General features: G+C 22.8%; 1 protein-coding gene across 1 annotated transcript in view; it reads left to right on the plus strand.

Annotated features, from left to right (window-relative positions):
* Positions 1-14,213, plus strand: part of LOC128982039 (uncharacterized) — a gene marked incomplete at its 3' end in the record, with an annotated part of 60,894 nt that extends 46,681 nt beyond the window's left edge. The window contains exons 2-3 of the mRNA XM_054401079.1: positions 11,993-13,669; positions 14,020-14,213. Coding sequence (XP_054257054.1) covers positions 11,993-13,669; positions 14,020-14,213 — 1,871 coding nt within the window. The remainder of the gene's footprint in view (positions 1-11,992; positions 13,670-14,019) is intronic.
* Positions 14,214-15,225: the final 1,012 nt, after the last annotated feature.

A 15,225-nucleotide genomic window follows, 5' to 3' on the forward strand; every position in this document is an offset into this window, starting at 1 on the left:
ATTTTATGATGTTAAAATGAAACATGTTAAAATGTAACATTTTATCATGTTTAAATGAAAAATGTAAAAATGTAACATTTTCAAATGAAACATGTTAAAATGTAACATTTTATCATGTTAAAATGCAACATTTTAAAATGTAATATGTTAAAATGTAACATTTTATCATGTAAAATAAAACATGTTAAAATGTCACTTTTTATCATGTTAAAATGAAACATGTTAAAATGTAACATTTTCAAATGAAACATTTTCAAATGAATCATGTTAAAATGTAACATTTTATTATGTTAAAATGCAACATTTTAAAATGTAGCATGTTCAAATTTAACATTATATCATGTTAAAATGTAACATTTTATCATGTTAAAATGAAACAAGTTAAAATTTAACATTTTATCATGTTAAAATGCCTCATGTTAAAATGTAACATTTTATCATGTTAAAATGCAACATGTTAAAATGTAACATATTAAAATGTAACATGTTAAAATGTAACATTTTAAAATGTAACATTTTATCTTGTTTAAATGAAACTTGTTAAAATGTAATATTTTAAAATGTAACATGTTAAAATGTAACATTTAATCATGTTAAAATGCAACATGTTAAAATGAAACATGTTAAAATGTAACATTTTATCATGTTAAAATGCAACATGTTATTTGTAACATTTTAAAATGTAACATTTTATCATGTTAAAATGAAACATGTTAAAATGTAATATTTTATCATGTTAAAATGAAACATGTTAAAATGTAACATTTTATCATGTTAAAATGAAACATGTTAAAATGAAACATGTTAAAATGTAACATTTTATCATGTTAAAATGAAACATGTTAAAATGTAACATTTTATCATGTTAAAATTAAACTTGTTAAAATGTAACATTTTAAAATGTAACATGTTAAAATGTAACATCTTATCATGATAAAATGCAACATATTAAAATGTAACATATTAAAATGTAACATGTTTAAATGTAACATTTTTAAATTTAACATTATATCATGTTAAAATGAAACATGTTAAAATGAAACATGTTAAAATGTAACATTTTACCATTTTAAAATGCAACAATTTAAAATGTAACATTGTATCATGTTAAAATGAAACTTGTTAAAATGTAACATTTTTAAATGTAACATGTTAAAATGTAACATTTTATCATGATAAAATGCAACATATTAAAATGTAACCTATTAAAATGTAACATGTTAAAATGTAAAATTTTTAAATGTAACATTTTATCATGTTAAAATGCAACTTGTTAAAATGTAACATTTTATCATGTTAAAATGCAACATGTTAAAATGTAACATATTAAAATGTAACATGTTAAAATGTAACATTTTAAAATGTAACATTTTATCATGTTAAAATGAAACATGTTAAAATTTAACATTTTATTATGTTAAAATGAAACATGTTAAAATGTAACATTTTATCATGATAAAATGTAACATATTAAAATGTAACATATAAAAATGTAACATGTAAAAATGTAACATTTTTAAATGTAACATTTTTAAATGTAACATTTTATCATGTTAAAATGAAACATGTTAAAATGTAACATTTTATCATGTTAAAATGCAACATTTTAACATGTATCATGTTGAAACGTAACATGTTAAAATGTAACATTTTATCATGTTAAAAGGAAACATGTTAAAATGTAACATTATATCATGTCAAAATGAAACATGTTAAAATGTAACATTTTATGATGTTAAAATGTAACATGTTAAAATGTAACATTTTATCATGTTTAAATGAAAAATGTAAAAATGTAACATTTTCAAATGAAACATGTTAAAATGTAACATTTTCAAATGAAACATGTTAAAATGTAACATTTTCAAATGAAACATGTTAAAATGTAACATTTTATCATGTTAAAATGCAACATTTTAAAATGTAATATGTTAAAATGTAACATTTTATCATGTTAAAATGCAACAATTTATCATGTTAAAATGAAACATGTTAAAATGTAACATTTTATCATGTTAAAATGAAACATGTTAAAATGTAACTTTTTATCATGTTAAAATGAAACATGTTAAAATGTAACATTTTCAAATGAAACATTTTCAAATGAAACATGATAAAATGTAACATTTTATTATGTTAAAATGCAACATTTTAAAATGTAACATGTTCAAATTTACCATTATATCATGTTAAAATGTAACATTTTATCATGTTAAAATGAAACAAGTTAAAATTTAACATTTTATCATGTTAAAATGCCTCATGTTAAAATGTAACATTTTATCATGTTAAAATGCAACATGTTAAATGTAACATATTAAAATGTAACATGTTAAAATGTAACATTTTAAAATGTAACATTTTATCATGTTAAAATGAAACTTGTTAAAATGTAATATTTTAAAATGTAACATGTTAAAATGTAACACTTTATCATGTTAAAATGCAACATGTTAAAATGTAACATTTTATCATGTTAAAATGCAACATGTTAATTGTAACATTTTAAAATGTAACATTTTATCATGTTAAAATGAAACATGTTAAAATGTAACATTTTATCATGTTAAAATGAAACATGTTAAAATGTAACATTTTATCATGTTAAAATGAAACATGTTAAAATGTAACATTTTATCATGTTAAAATGAAACATGTTAAAATGTAACATTTTATCATGTTAAAATTAAACTTGTTAAAATTTAACATTTTATTATGTTAAAATGAAACATGTTAAATTGTAACATTTTATCATGATAAAATGCAACATATTAAAATGTAACATATTAAAATGTAACATTTTTAAATGTAACATTTTATCATGTTAAAATGAAACATGTTAAAATGTAACATTTTATCATGTTAAAAGGAAACATGTTAAAATGTAACTTTTTATCATGTTAAAATGAAACATGTTAAAATGTAACTTTTTATCATGTTAAAATGTAACATTTTATTATGTTAAAATGTAACATGTTTAAATTTAACATTTTATCATGTTAAAATGTAACATTTTATCATGTTAAAATGAAACAAGTTAAAATTTAACATTTTATCATGTTAAAATGCCTCATGTTAAAATGTAACATTTTATCATGTTAAAATGCAACATGTTAAAATGTAACATATTAAAATGTAACATGTTAAAATTTAACATTTTAAAATGTAACATTTTATCATGTTAAAATGAAATTTGTTAAAATGTAATATTTTAAAATGTAACATGCTAAAATGTAACATTTTATCATGTTAAAATGCAACATGTTAAAATGAAACATGTTAAAATGTAACATTTTAGCATGTTAAAATGAAACATGTTAAAATGTAACATTTTATTATGTTAAAATGAAACATGTTAAAATTTAACATTTTTAATGTTAAAATGCAACATGTTAAAATGTAACATTTTATCATGTTAAAATGCAGCATGTTTAAGTGTAACATGTTAAAATGTAACATATTAAAATGTAACATGTTAAAATGTTACATTTTAAAATGTAACATTTTATCGTGATAAAATGAAACATGTTAAAATGTAACATTTTATTATGTAAAAATGAAACATGTTAAAATGTAACATTTTATCATGTTAAAATGAAACATGTTAAAATGTATCATTTTATTATGTTAAAATGAAACATGTTAAAATGTAACATATTAAAATGTAACATGTTAAAATGTAAAATTTTTAAATGTAACATTTTATCATGTTAAAATGAAACATGTTAAAATGTAACATTTTATCATGTTAAAATGAAACATGTTAAAATGTAACATTTTATGATGTTAAAATGAAACATGTTAAAATGTAACATTTTATCATGTTTAAATGAAAAATGTAAAAATGTAACATTTTCAAATGAAACATGTTAAAATGTAACATTTTATCATGTTAAAATGCAACATTTTAAAATGTAATATGTTAAAATGTAACATTTTATCATGTAAAATAAAACATGTTAAAATGTCACTTTTTATCATGTTAAAATGAAACATGTTAAAATGTAACATTTTCAAATGAAACATTTTCAAATGAATCATGTTAAAATGTAACATTTTATTATGTTAAAATGCAACATTTTAAAATGTAACATGTTCAAATTTAACATTATATCATGTTAAAATGTAACATTTTATCATGTTAAAATGAAACAAGTTAAAATTTAACATTTTATCATGTTAAAATGCCTCATGTTAAAATGTAACATTTTATCATGTTAAAATGCAACATGTTAAAATGTAACATATTAAAATGTAACATGTTAAAATGTAACATTTTAAAATGTAACATTTTATCATGTTAAAATGAAACATGTTAAAATTTAACATTTTATTATGTTAAAATGAAACATGTTAAATTGTAACATTTTATCATGATAAAATGCAACATATTAAAATGTAACATATTAAAATGTAACATTTTTAAATGTAACATTTTATCATGTTAAAATGAAACATGTTAAAATGTAACATTTTATCATGTTAAAAGGAAACATGTTAAAATGTAACTTTTTATCATGTTAAAATGAAACATGTTAAAATGTAACTTTTTATCATGTTAAAATGTAACATTTTATTATGTTAAAATGTAACATGTTTAAATTTAACATTTTATCATGTTAAAATGTAACATTTTATCATGTTAAAATGAAACAAGTTAAAATTTAACATTTTATCATGTTAAAATGCCTCATGTTAAAATGTAACATTTTATCATGTTAAAATGCAACATGTTAAAATGTAACATATTAAAATGTAACATGTTAAAATTTAACATTTTAAAATGTAACATTTTATCATGTTAAAATGAAATTTGTTAAAATGTAATATTTTAAAATGTAACATGCTAAAATGTAACATTTTATCATGTTAAAATGCAACATGTTAAAATGAAACATGTTAAAATGTAACATTTTAGCATGTTAAAATGAAACATGTTAAAATGTAACATTTTATTATGTTAAAATGAAACATGTTAAAATTTAACATTTTTAATGTTAAAATGCAACATGTTAAAATGTAACATTTTATCATGTTAAAATGCAGCATGTTTAAGTGTAACATGTTAAAATGTAACATATTAAAATGTAACATGTTAAAATGTTACATTTTAAAATGTAACATTTTATCGTGATAAAATGAAACATGTTAAAATGTAACATTTTATTATGTAAAAATGAAACATGTTAAAATGTAACATTTTATCATGTTAAAATGAAACATGTTAAAATGTATCATTTTATTATGTTAAAATGAAACATGTTAAAATGTAACATATTAAAATGTAACATGTTAAAATGTAAAATTTTTAAATGTAACATTTTATCATGTTAAAATGAAACATGTTAAAATGTAACATTTTATCATGTTAAAATGAAACATGTTAAAATGTAACATTTTATGATGTTAAAATGAAACATGTTAAAATGTAACATTTTATCATGTTTAAATGAAAAATGTAAAAATGTAACATTTTCAAATGAAACATGTTAAAATGTAACATTTTATCATGTTTTAAAATGCAACATTTTAAAATGTAATATGTTAAAATGTAACATTTTATCATGTAAAATAAAACATGTTAAAATGTCACTTTTTATCATGTTAAAATGAAACATGTTAAAATGTAACATTTTCAAATGAAACATTTTCAAATGAATCATGTTAAAATGTAACATTTTATTATGTTAAAATGCAACATTTTAAAATGTAACATGTTCAAATTTAACATTATATCATGTTAAAATGTAACATTTTATCATGTTAAAATGAAACAAGTTAAAATTTAACATTTTATCATGTTAAAATGCCTCATGTTAAAATGTAACATTTTATCATGTTAAAATGCAACATGTTAAAATGTAACATATTAAAATGTAACATGTTAAAATGTAACATTTTAAAATGTAACATTTTATCTTGTTTAAATGAAACTTGTTAAAATGTAATATTTTAAAATGTAACATGTTAAAATGTAACATTTAATCATGTTAAAATGCAACATGTTAAAATGAAACATGTTAAAATGTAACATTTTATCATGTTAAAATGCAACATGTTATTTGTAACATTTTAAAATGTAACATTTTATCATGTTAAAATGAAACATGTTAAAATGTAATATTTTATCATGTTAAAATGAAACATGTTAAAATGTAACATTTTATCATGTTAAAATGAAACATGTTAAAATGAAACATGTTAAAATGTAACATTTTATCATGTTAAAATGAAACATGTTAAAATGTAACATTTTATCATGTTAAAATTAAACTATTTAAAATGTAACATTTTAAAATGTAACATGTTAAAATGTAACATCTTATCATGATAAAATGCAACATATTAAAATGTAACATATTAAAATGTAACATGTTTAAATGTAACATTTTTAAATTTAACATTATATCATGTTAAAATGAAACATGTTAAAATGAAACATGTTAAAATGTAACATTTTACCATTTTAAAATGCAACAATTTAAAATGTAACATTGTATCATGTTAAAATGAAACTTGTTAAAATGTAACATTTTTAAATGTAACATGTTAAAATGTAACATTTTATCATGATAAAATGCAACATATTAAAATGTAACCTATTAAAATGTAACATGTTAAAATGTAAAATTTTTAAATGTAACATTTTATCATGTTAAAATGCAACTTGTTAAAATGTAACATTTTATCATGTTAAAATGCAACATGTTAAAATGTAACATATTAAAATGTAACATGTTAAAATGTAACATTTTAAAATGTAACATTTTATCATGTTAAAATGAAACATGTTAAAATTTAACATTTTATTATGTTAAAATGAAACATGTTAAAATGTAACATTTTATCATGATAAAATGTAACATATTAAAATGTAACATATAAAAATGTAACATGTAAAAATGTAACATTTTTAAATGTAACATTTTTAAATGTAACATTTTTAAATGTAACATTTTTAAATGTAACATTTTTAAATGTAACATTTTTAAATGTAACATTTTTAAATGTAACATTTTTAAATGTAACATTTTTAAATGTAACATTTTATCATGTTAAAATGAAACATGTTAAAATGTAACATTTTATCATGTTAAAATGCAACATTTTAACATGTATCATGTTGAAACGTAACATGTTAAAATGTAACATTTTATCATGTTAAAAGGAAACATGTTAAAATGTAACATTATATCATGTTAAAATGAAACATGTTAAAATGTAACATTTTATGATGTTAAAATGAAACATGTTAAAATGTAACATTTTATCATGTTTAAATGAAAAATGTAAAAATGTAACATTTTCAAATGAAACATGTTAAAATGTAACATTTTCAAATGAAACATGTTAAAATGTAACATTTTCAAATGAAACATGTTAAAATGTAACATTTTATCATGTTAAAATGCAACATTTTAAAATGTAATATGTTAAAATGTAACATTTTATCATGTTAAAATGCAACAATTTATCATGTTAAAATGAAACATGTTAAAATGTAACATTTTATCATGTTAAAATGAAACATGTTAAAATGTAACTTTTTATCATGTTAAAATGAAACATGTTAAAATGTAACATTTTCAAATGAAACATTTTCAAATGAAACATGTTAAAATGTAACATTTTATTATGTTAAAATGCAACATTTTAAAATGTAACATGTTCAAATTTACCATTATATCATGTTAAAATGTAACATTTTATCATGTTAAAATGAAACAAGTTAAAATTTAACATTTTATCATGTTAAAATGCCTCATTTTAAAATGTAACATTTTATATTGTTAAAATGCAACATGTTAAATGTAACATATTAAAATGTAACATGTTAAAATGTAACATTTTAAAATGTAACATTTTATCATGTTAAAATGAAACTTGTTAAAATGTAATATTTTAAAATGTAACATGTTAAATGTAACACTTTATCATGTTAAAATGCAACATGTTAAAATGAAACATGTTAAAATGTAACATTTTATCATGTTAAAATGCAACATGTTAATTGTAACATTTTAAAATGTAACATTTTATCATGTTAAAATGAAACATGTTAAAATGTAACATTTTATCATGTTAAAATGAAACATGTTAAAATGTAACATTTTATCATGTTAAAATGAAACATGTTAAAATGTAACATTTTATCATGTTAAAATGAAACATGTTAAAATGTAACATTTTATCATGTTAAAATTAAACTTGTTAAAATGTAACATTTTAAAATGTAACATGTTAAAATGTAACATCTTATCATGATAAAATGCAACATATTAAAATGTAACATGTTTAAATGTAACATTTTTAAATGTAACATTATATCATGTTAAAATGAAACATGTTAAAATGAAACATGTTAAAATGTAACATTTTACGATTTTAAAATGCAACAATTTAAAATGTAACATTGTATCATGTTAAAATGAAACTTGTTAAAATGTAACATTTTAAAATGTAACATGTTAAAATGTAACATTTTATCATGATAAAATGCAACATATTAAAATGTAACATATTAAAATGTAACATTTTTAAATGTAACATTTTATCATGTTAAAATGAAACATGTTAAAATGTAACATTTTATCATGTTAAAATGCAACATTTTAACATGTATCATGTTGAAACGTAACATGTTAAAATGTAACATTTTATCATGTTAAAAGGAAACATGTTAAAATGTAACATTTTATCATGTTAAAATGAAACGTGTTAAAATTTAACATTTTATCATGTTAAAATGCAACATGTTAAAATGTAACATTTTTAATTTTAAAATGCAACATGTTAAAATGTAACATTTTATCATGTTAAAATGCAGCATGTTAAAATGCAACATGTTAAAATGTAACATATTAAAATGTAACATGTTAAAATGTTACATTTTAAAATGTAACATTTTATCGTGTTAAAATAAAACATGTTAAAATGTAACATTTTATTATGTTAAAATGAAACATGTTAAAATGTAACATTTTATCATGTTAAAATGTAACATTTTATCATGTTAAAATTAAATTTGTTAAAATGTAACATTTTAAAATGTAACATGTTAAAATGCAACATGTTAAAATGTAACATTTTATCATGATAAAATGCAACATGTTAAAATGTAACATTTTATCATGATAAAATGCAACATATTAAAATGTAACATATTAAAATGTAACATGTTAAAATGTAACATTTTTAAATGTAACATTTTATCATGTTAAAATGAAACATGTTAAAATGTAACATTTTATCATTGTAAAATGAAACATGTTAAAATGTAACATTTTATCATTGTAAAATGAAACATGTTAAAAATTAACATTTTAAAATGTTAAAATGCAACATGTTAAAATGTAACATATTAAAATGTAACATGTTAAAATGTAACATTTTTAAATGTAACATTTTATCATGTTAAAATGAAACATGTTTAAATGAAACATGTAAAAATGTAACATTTTCAAATTAAACATGTTAAAATGCAACATGTTAAAATGTAACATTTTATCATGATAAAATGCAACGTATTAAAATGTACCATATTGAAATTTAACATGTTAAAATGTAACATTTTTAAATGTAACATTTTATCATGTTAAAATGAAACATGTTTAAATGAAACATGTAAAAATGTAACATTTTCAAATGAAACATGTTAAAATGTAACATTTCCAAATAAAACATGTTAAAATGTATTATTTTATCATGTTAAAATCCAACATTTTAAAATGTAACATGTTAAAATGTAACATTTTATCATGTTAAAATGTAACATGTTAAAATGTAACTTTTTATCATGTTAAAATGAAACATGTTAAAATGTAACATTTTCAAATGAAACATTTTCAAATGAAACATGTTAAAATGTAACATTTTATTATGTTAAAATGCAACATTTTAAAATGTAACATGTTCAAATTTAACATTTTATCATGTTAAAATGCAACATGTTAAAATGCAACATGTTAAAATGAAACATGTTAAAATGTAACATTATATCAGGTTAAAATGAAACATTTTATCATGTTAAAATGAAACATGTTAAAATGTAACATTTTAAAATGAAACATGTTAAAATGTAACATCTTATCATGTTAAAATGCAACATTTTAAAAGGTAACATGTTAAAATGTAACATTTTATCATGTTAAAATGCAACATTTTATCATGTTAAAATGCAACATTTTTAAATGTTATATTTTGTCATTTTAAAATGAAACATGTTAAAATTAAACATATTAAAATGTAACATGTTAAAATGTAACATTTTAAAACGTAACATGTTAAAATGTAACATTTTATCATGTTAAAATGAAACATGTTTAAATGTAACATTTTATCATGTTAAAATGAAACATGTTAAAATGAAACATGATAAAATGTAACATTTTATCATGTTAAAATGAAACATGTTAAAATGTAACATTTTATCATGTGAAAATGAAACAAGTTATAAATGTAACATTTTATCATTTTAAGTGAAACTTGTTAAAATGTAACATTTTAAAATGTAACATGTTAAAACGTAACATGTTAAAATGTAACATTTTATCATGTTAAAATAAAACATGTTAAAATGTAACGTTTTATCATGTTAAAATATATGTTACATTTTAACATGTTGCATTTTAACACGTTGCATTTTAACATGATTAAATGTTACATTTTAACATGTTGCATTTTAACATGATAAAATGTAAAATTTTACCGTTTCATTTTAACATGATAAAATGTTACATTTTAACATGTTGCATTTTAACATGATAAAATGTTACATTTTAACATGTTTTATTTTAACATGATAAAATGTTACATTTTAACATGTTACATTTTAAAATGTTGCATTTTAACATTATAAAATGTACATTTTAACATGTTTTATTTGAAAATGTTACATTTTAACATGATAAAATGTTACATTTTAACATGTTTTATTTTAACATGTTTCATTTTAACATGATAAAATGTTACATTTTAACATGTTACATTTTAAAATGTTGCATTTTAACATTATAAAATGTACATTTTAACATGTTTTATTTCAAAATGTTACATTTTAACATGATAAAATGTTACATTTTAACATGTTTTATTTTAACATGTTTCATTTTAACATGATAAAATGTTAACATGTTACATTTTAATATGTTACATTGTAATATGTTGCATTTTAACATGATAAAATGTTACATTTTAACATGTTACATTTTAAAATGTTAAATTTTAACATGTTTAATTTTAAAATGATAAAATGTTACATTTTAACATGTTGCATTTTAACCTGATAAAATGTTACATTTTAGCATGTTTCATTTTAACATGTTGCATTTTAACATGCTTCATTTTAACATGTTTTATTTTAACATGTTGAATTTTATCATGATAAAGTGTTACATCGTAACATTCAACTTCCTAAACGAATTTCTGATAGGAAAGCTGTGATAAACATTAGAAATTCTGATGACTTTTGTTTCAAGTACGCGATCTTGTCAAAACATGTCACCAACGAACCCTGGATAGTGTCCCAATACATAAATAACAAGGAACTTGAAGATAAATATGATTGGAACTGTATTTCATTCCCAGTAAAACTCGATGAGATCAAACAATTCGAAAGAGTAAACAGTGTGTCCGTTAATGTGTTTGGACTAACAGAGCAGGCTGACGTTTACCCGTTAAAAGTTTGTGATGAAGAGAAGGAAACCCATTTCGATTTACTGTACGTCACAGATTTAAATACATCACATTATTGTCTGATAACCGATTTTAATAGATTAGTTCATTCCCAATTTACAAAAGATCACTGTAAAATCAAGGTTTGTAAGCGTTGTTTTGCTCATTTTAACGATTACTATGACAAAACCGCTGAGGAAAAAATGGTTGCATCAATTGGAATGTCTGAAAGTTCAGCGATGTGAATTTCCATCTGATGACACTATTTCATTCAAAAATGAGCATCGTTCAAAGAAAGTTAGGTTTGTGATATATGCAGATTCGAAACACTACTACAGCCAGTGCATGCGTGTGATGGTGACACAGAAAAGTCTTGGACAAGTGCATATCAACATCACACACCTTATAGCTATGCATACTTGTTGAAAGACTCTGAGGATCAGCACACACAACTGCGAGTGTATCGAGGACAGGACGCTGCCAAAAATTTTGTAAAAAGCATGAACGATGATATTCAATTCATAGACAAGATTTTGTTCGGCGACAAGAAGCTTAAAGTACCTAAGCTTACGCAGAAGGAACAGGAAGACTTCGATGCTGCTACTGCCTGTCACGTTTGTAACAAAGGAAACTTTACCCAGGAAAACTGCAAGGTAAGAAATCATTGTCATGTCAGTGGAAAATATCTTGGAGTCGCTCATAGACACTGCAATCTGTTTTATCAAGATCAACATTTTGTGCCCTGCTTTATCCACAACCTGTCAGGATATGACTCTCATTTTATCGTAAGAGAATTAGGGTATGACACAAATGAAATTAAAGTTATACCCAACACTGAAGAAAAATACATCTCATTTTCAAAAATGGTTAAAGTGAAACATGCCAAGAATAATGTGATGGAATTGAGATGTTTAGATTCCTATAGATTTATGCAGGATAGTCTCAGCAACTTGGCAATTAACCTACCAAAACCTGATTTTATTGAAACAAAAAGAAATTTTCCTGAAAATACCGAACTGCTAACAAAAAAAGGAGTATTCTGCTACGACTACATGACTGCATTTGACAAACTCGAAGAAAGACAACTTCCACCAAAGTCTGCATTTTACAGTAGACTTAGTGAAGAGGAGATAAGCGATGAAGACTACAGTCATGCGGAAAACGTGTGGAAAACATTCAATATAAAAACATTAGGGGAGTATTCTGACATCTATGTAAAATGTGACGTCTTGATTCTGTGTGATGCATTTGAAAATTTCCGCAAAACCTGTCTAATGACATACAACTTAGACCCTGCCTACTACTTTACTACACCAGGACTGGCATGGGATGCAATGTTGAAATATACAGGCATTCAACTCGAAATCATTAAGGACATGGACATGTTTTTGATGGTTGAGAAGGGAATTCGAGGCGGGATCACACAGTGTATCAAACGTCATTCCGTAGCCAACAACAAGTATATATCAAAAGACCCTAATGTGCCCAGCAAATATTTAATCTATATTGACGCAAATAACTTATATGGGGAAGCCCTAAGTCGTCATATCCCTTATGCTGGGCTCAAGTGGTGTGATGATTTAGAAATTGATATTGAGTCCATACCTGACGATGCAGACGAGGGATACATACTTGAAGTTGACCTGGAATATCCACAAACGCTACACGACGACCATGCTGACTTACCTTTCTGTGCAGAGACAAAAGTACCACCTGGAGGTGTACATAAGAAACTTTTAACAACAGTTGAAGACAAAGAAAAATATGTGATACATTACGTAGCTCTAAAACAAGCATTGAGTCATGGATTGAAGTTGAAAAAGATTCATCGTGCAATTCAATTCAAACAAAAAGACTGGCTCAAACCTTTCATTAATCTAAACACGGAAAAGAGAAAAAATGCATGCAACGAATTCGAGAAAGACTTTTACAAATTGATGTCCAATGCGATATATGGGAAGACGATGGAACAGGTTCGAAACAGACTCGATATCAGGTTAGTGTCAGATCCGAAAAAGGCTGAGAAATTGATTTCAAAACCAAACTTTATCGATCGAACAGTCTACAATGAGAACTTGGTAGGCATTCACATGGGAAAGACAAAAGTTGTTTTGAACAAACCAATTTATATTGGTATGAGTATTTTAGATTTAAGTAAAGTGCGAATGTATGACTTTTATTACGCCGTATTGAAGCCATTTTACGGAGACAGAGTGAAACTTTGCTACCAGGATACCGATTCTTATTTTCTTAAGATTGAGACAGTAGATTTGTATGAAGACTTAAAATTGCTACAAAAACATCTTGACACCAGCAACTATCCCAAGGACCATCCTCTGTTTTCAGAGGGGAAAAAAAAGTTCTTGGGAAGTTTAAGGATGAATTAGGTGGTGAAGTGATGAAAGCCTTTGTAGGACTACGAAGTAAGGTGTACGCCATAGACAAGAGAGACAGTCCCATCAAAAAAGTCAAGGGAATCAAAAAATCTGTTGTGAAAAACAAAATAAAATTTGAAGACTACGTCCAGTGTCTGTATTCTTGTGAGTCTACCTACACTATGAACAACATCATCTCATCGAAGAAGCATATCGTTTCAACTGTTGCTATAAACAAGGTGACTTTGAGTGCTGACGATGACAAAAGATACATTCTACCAGACAAAATCAACACACTTGGACACACATTATCGACTTCAGGAACCACCATTGAAAAGAAGAAAACGAACTGTTTAGGTGTAATAAAAACAGATAATGTACAATATGTTTTTATGTATCTATGATTGTAAAGTAACAGCAGTGGATATAAAATCGCATTAAAAAAGTCGTGGCTAGGGCTGAAAGGCGATCCACGTAATACAGGGTGTTTTTTTTTCATTCAAGTACAGTAAGACACTTTGACCAACTGTTTATGTTTTCTTAACTTCAGCTTGTTTAATTGAGAATTGTGAATAAGCATTAAAAAAACACCCTGTATAAGCTAACGCCCATATCGGATCTACCTCTTGGGTATGCTGTTACTTTTTTGAGTTGTGTGTTAACATAGACTAAAACGCAGGTTAAACATCAAACCCAAACTCTAAATCAACAACACATTGCAATTAGAACTAAAATAGTTTACTCAACAAACACATAAGGATAGTTTTGACAACACGAGTAAAAATTGTATGAGCCTTAAAAATTTTCGTCAGACTAATTACGCCTACAATACTTTACCTTTTCTTAAAAATCACTACTCATAACTTCCAAAAGAGATTATGTTTTTTTCTGCCACAAATTATGATGCAACACTCATTGTTTAATCAATTGGTCAGATGATAAGTTGACATTTGATGTATTCTCTAAATATATGAACCCTATTGGTACTCATGTTGTCAAGTAAAACAACAATGCTCTTAAGTAAGTAAACAATGCCGTGAAGTCAATAGAACTGAAATGGATAGTTGGTCATAACGTCTGTTAAACCCATAGTTCTACAATCACAGGATCGCAAGGATAAAAATCCAAACATCAACCAAAGCCATTATGATAATATATTAACAAATGAATCTAGAAT

This window comes from Macrosteles quadrilineatus, unplaced genomic scaffold (genome assembly GCF_028750875.1).
Source record: "Macrosteles quadrilineatus isolate MER2022 unplaced genomic scaffold, UCM_ALF_1.0 Scaffold_88__1_contigs__length_433083, whole genome shotgun sequence".
Classification (NCBI taxonomy): domain Eukaryota; kingdom Metazoa; phylum Arthropoda; class Insecta; order Hemiptera; family Cicadellidae; genus Macrosteles; species Macrosteles quadrilineatus.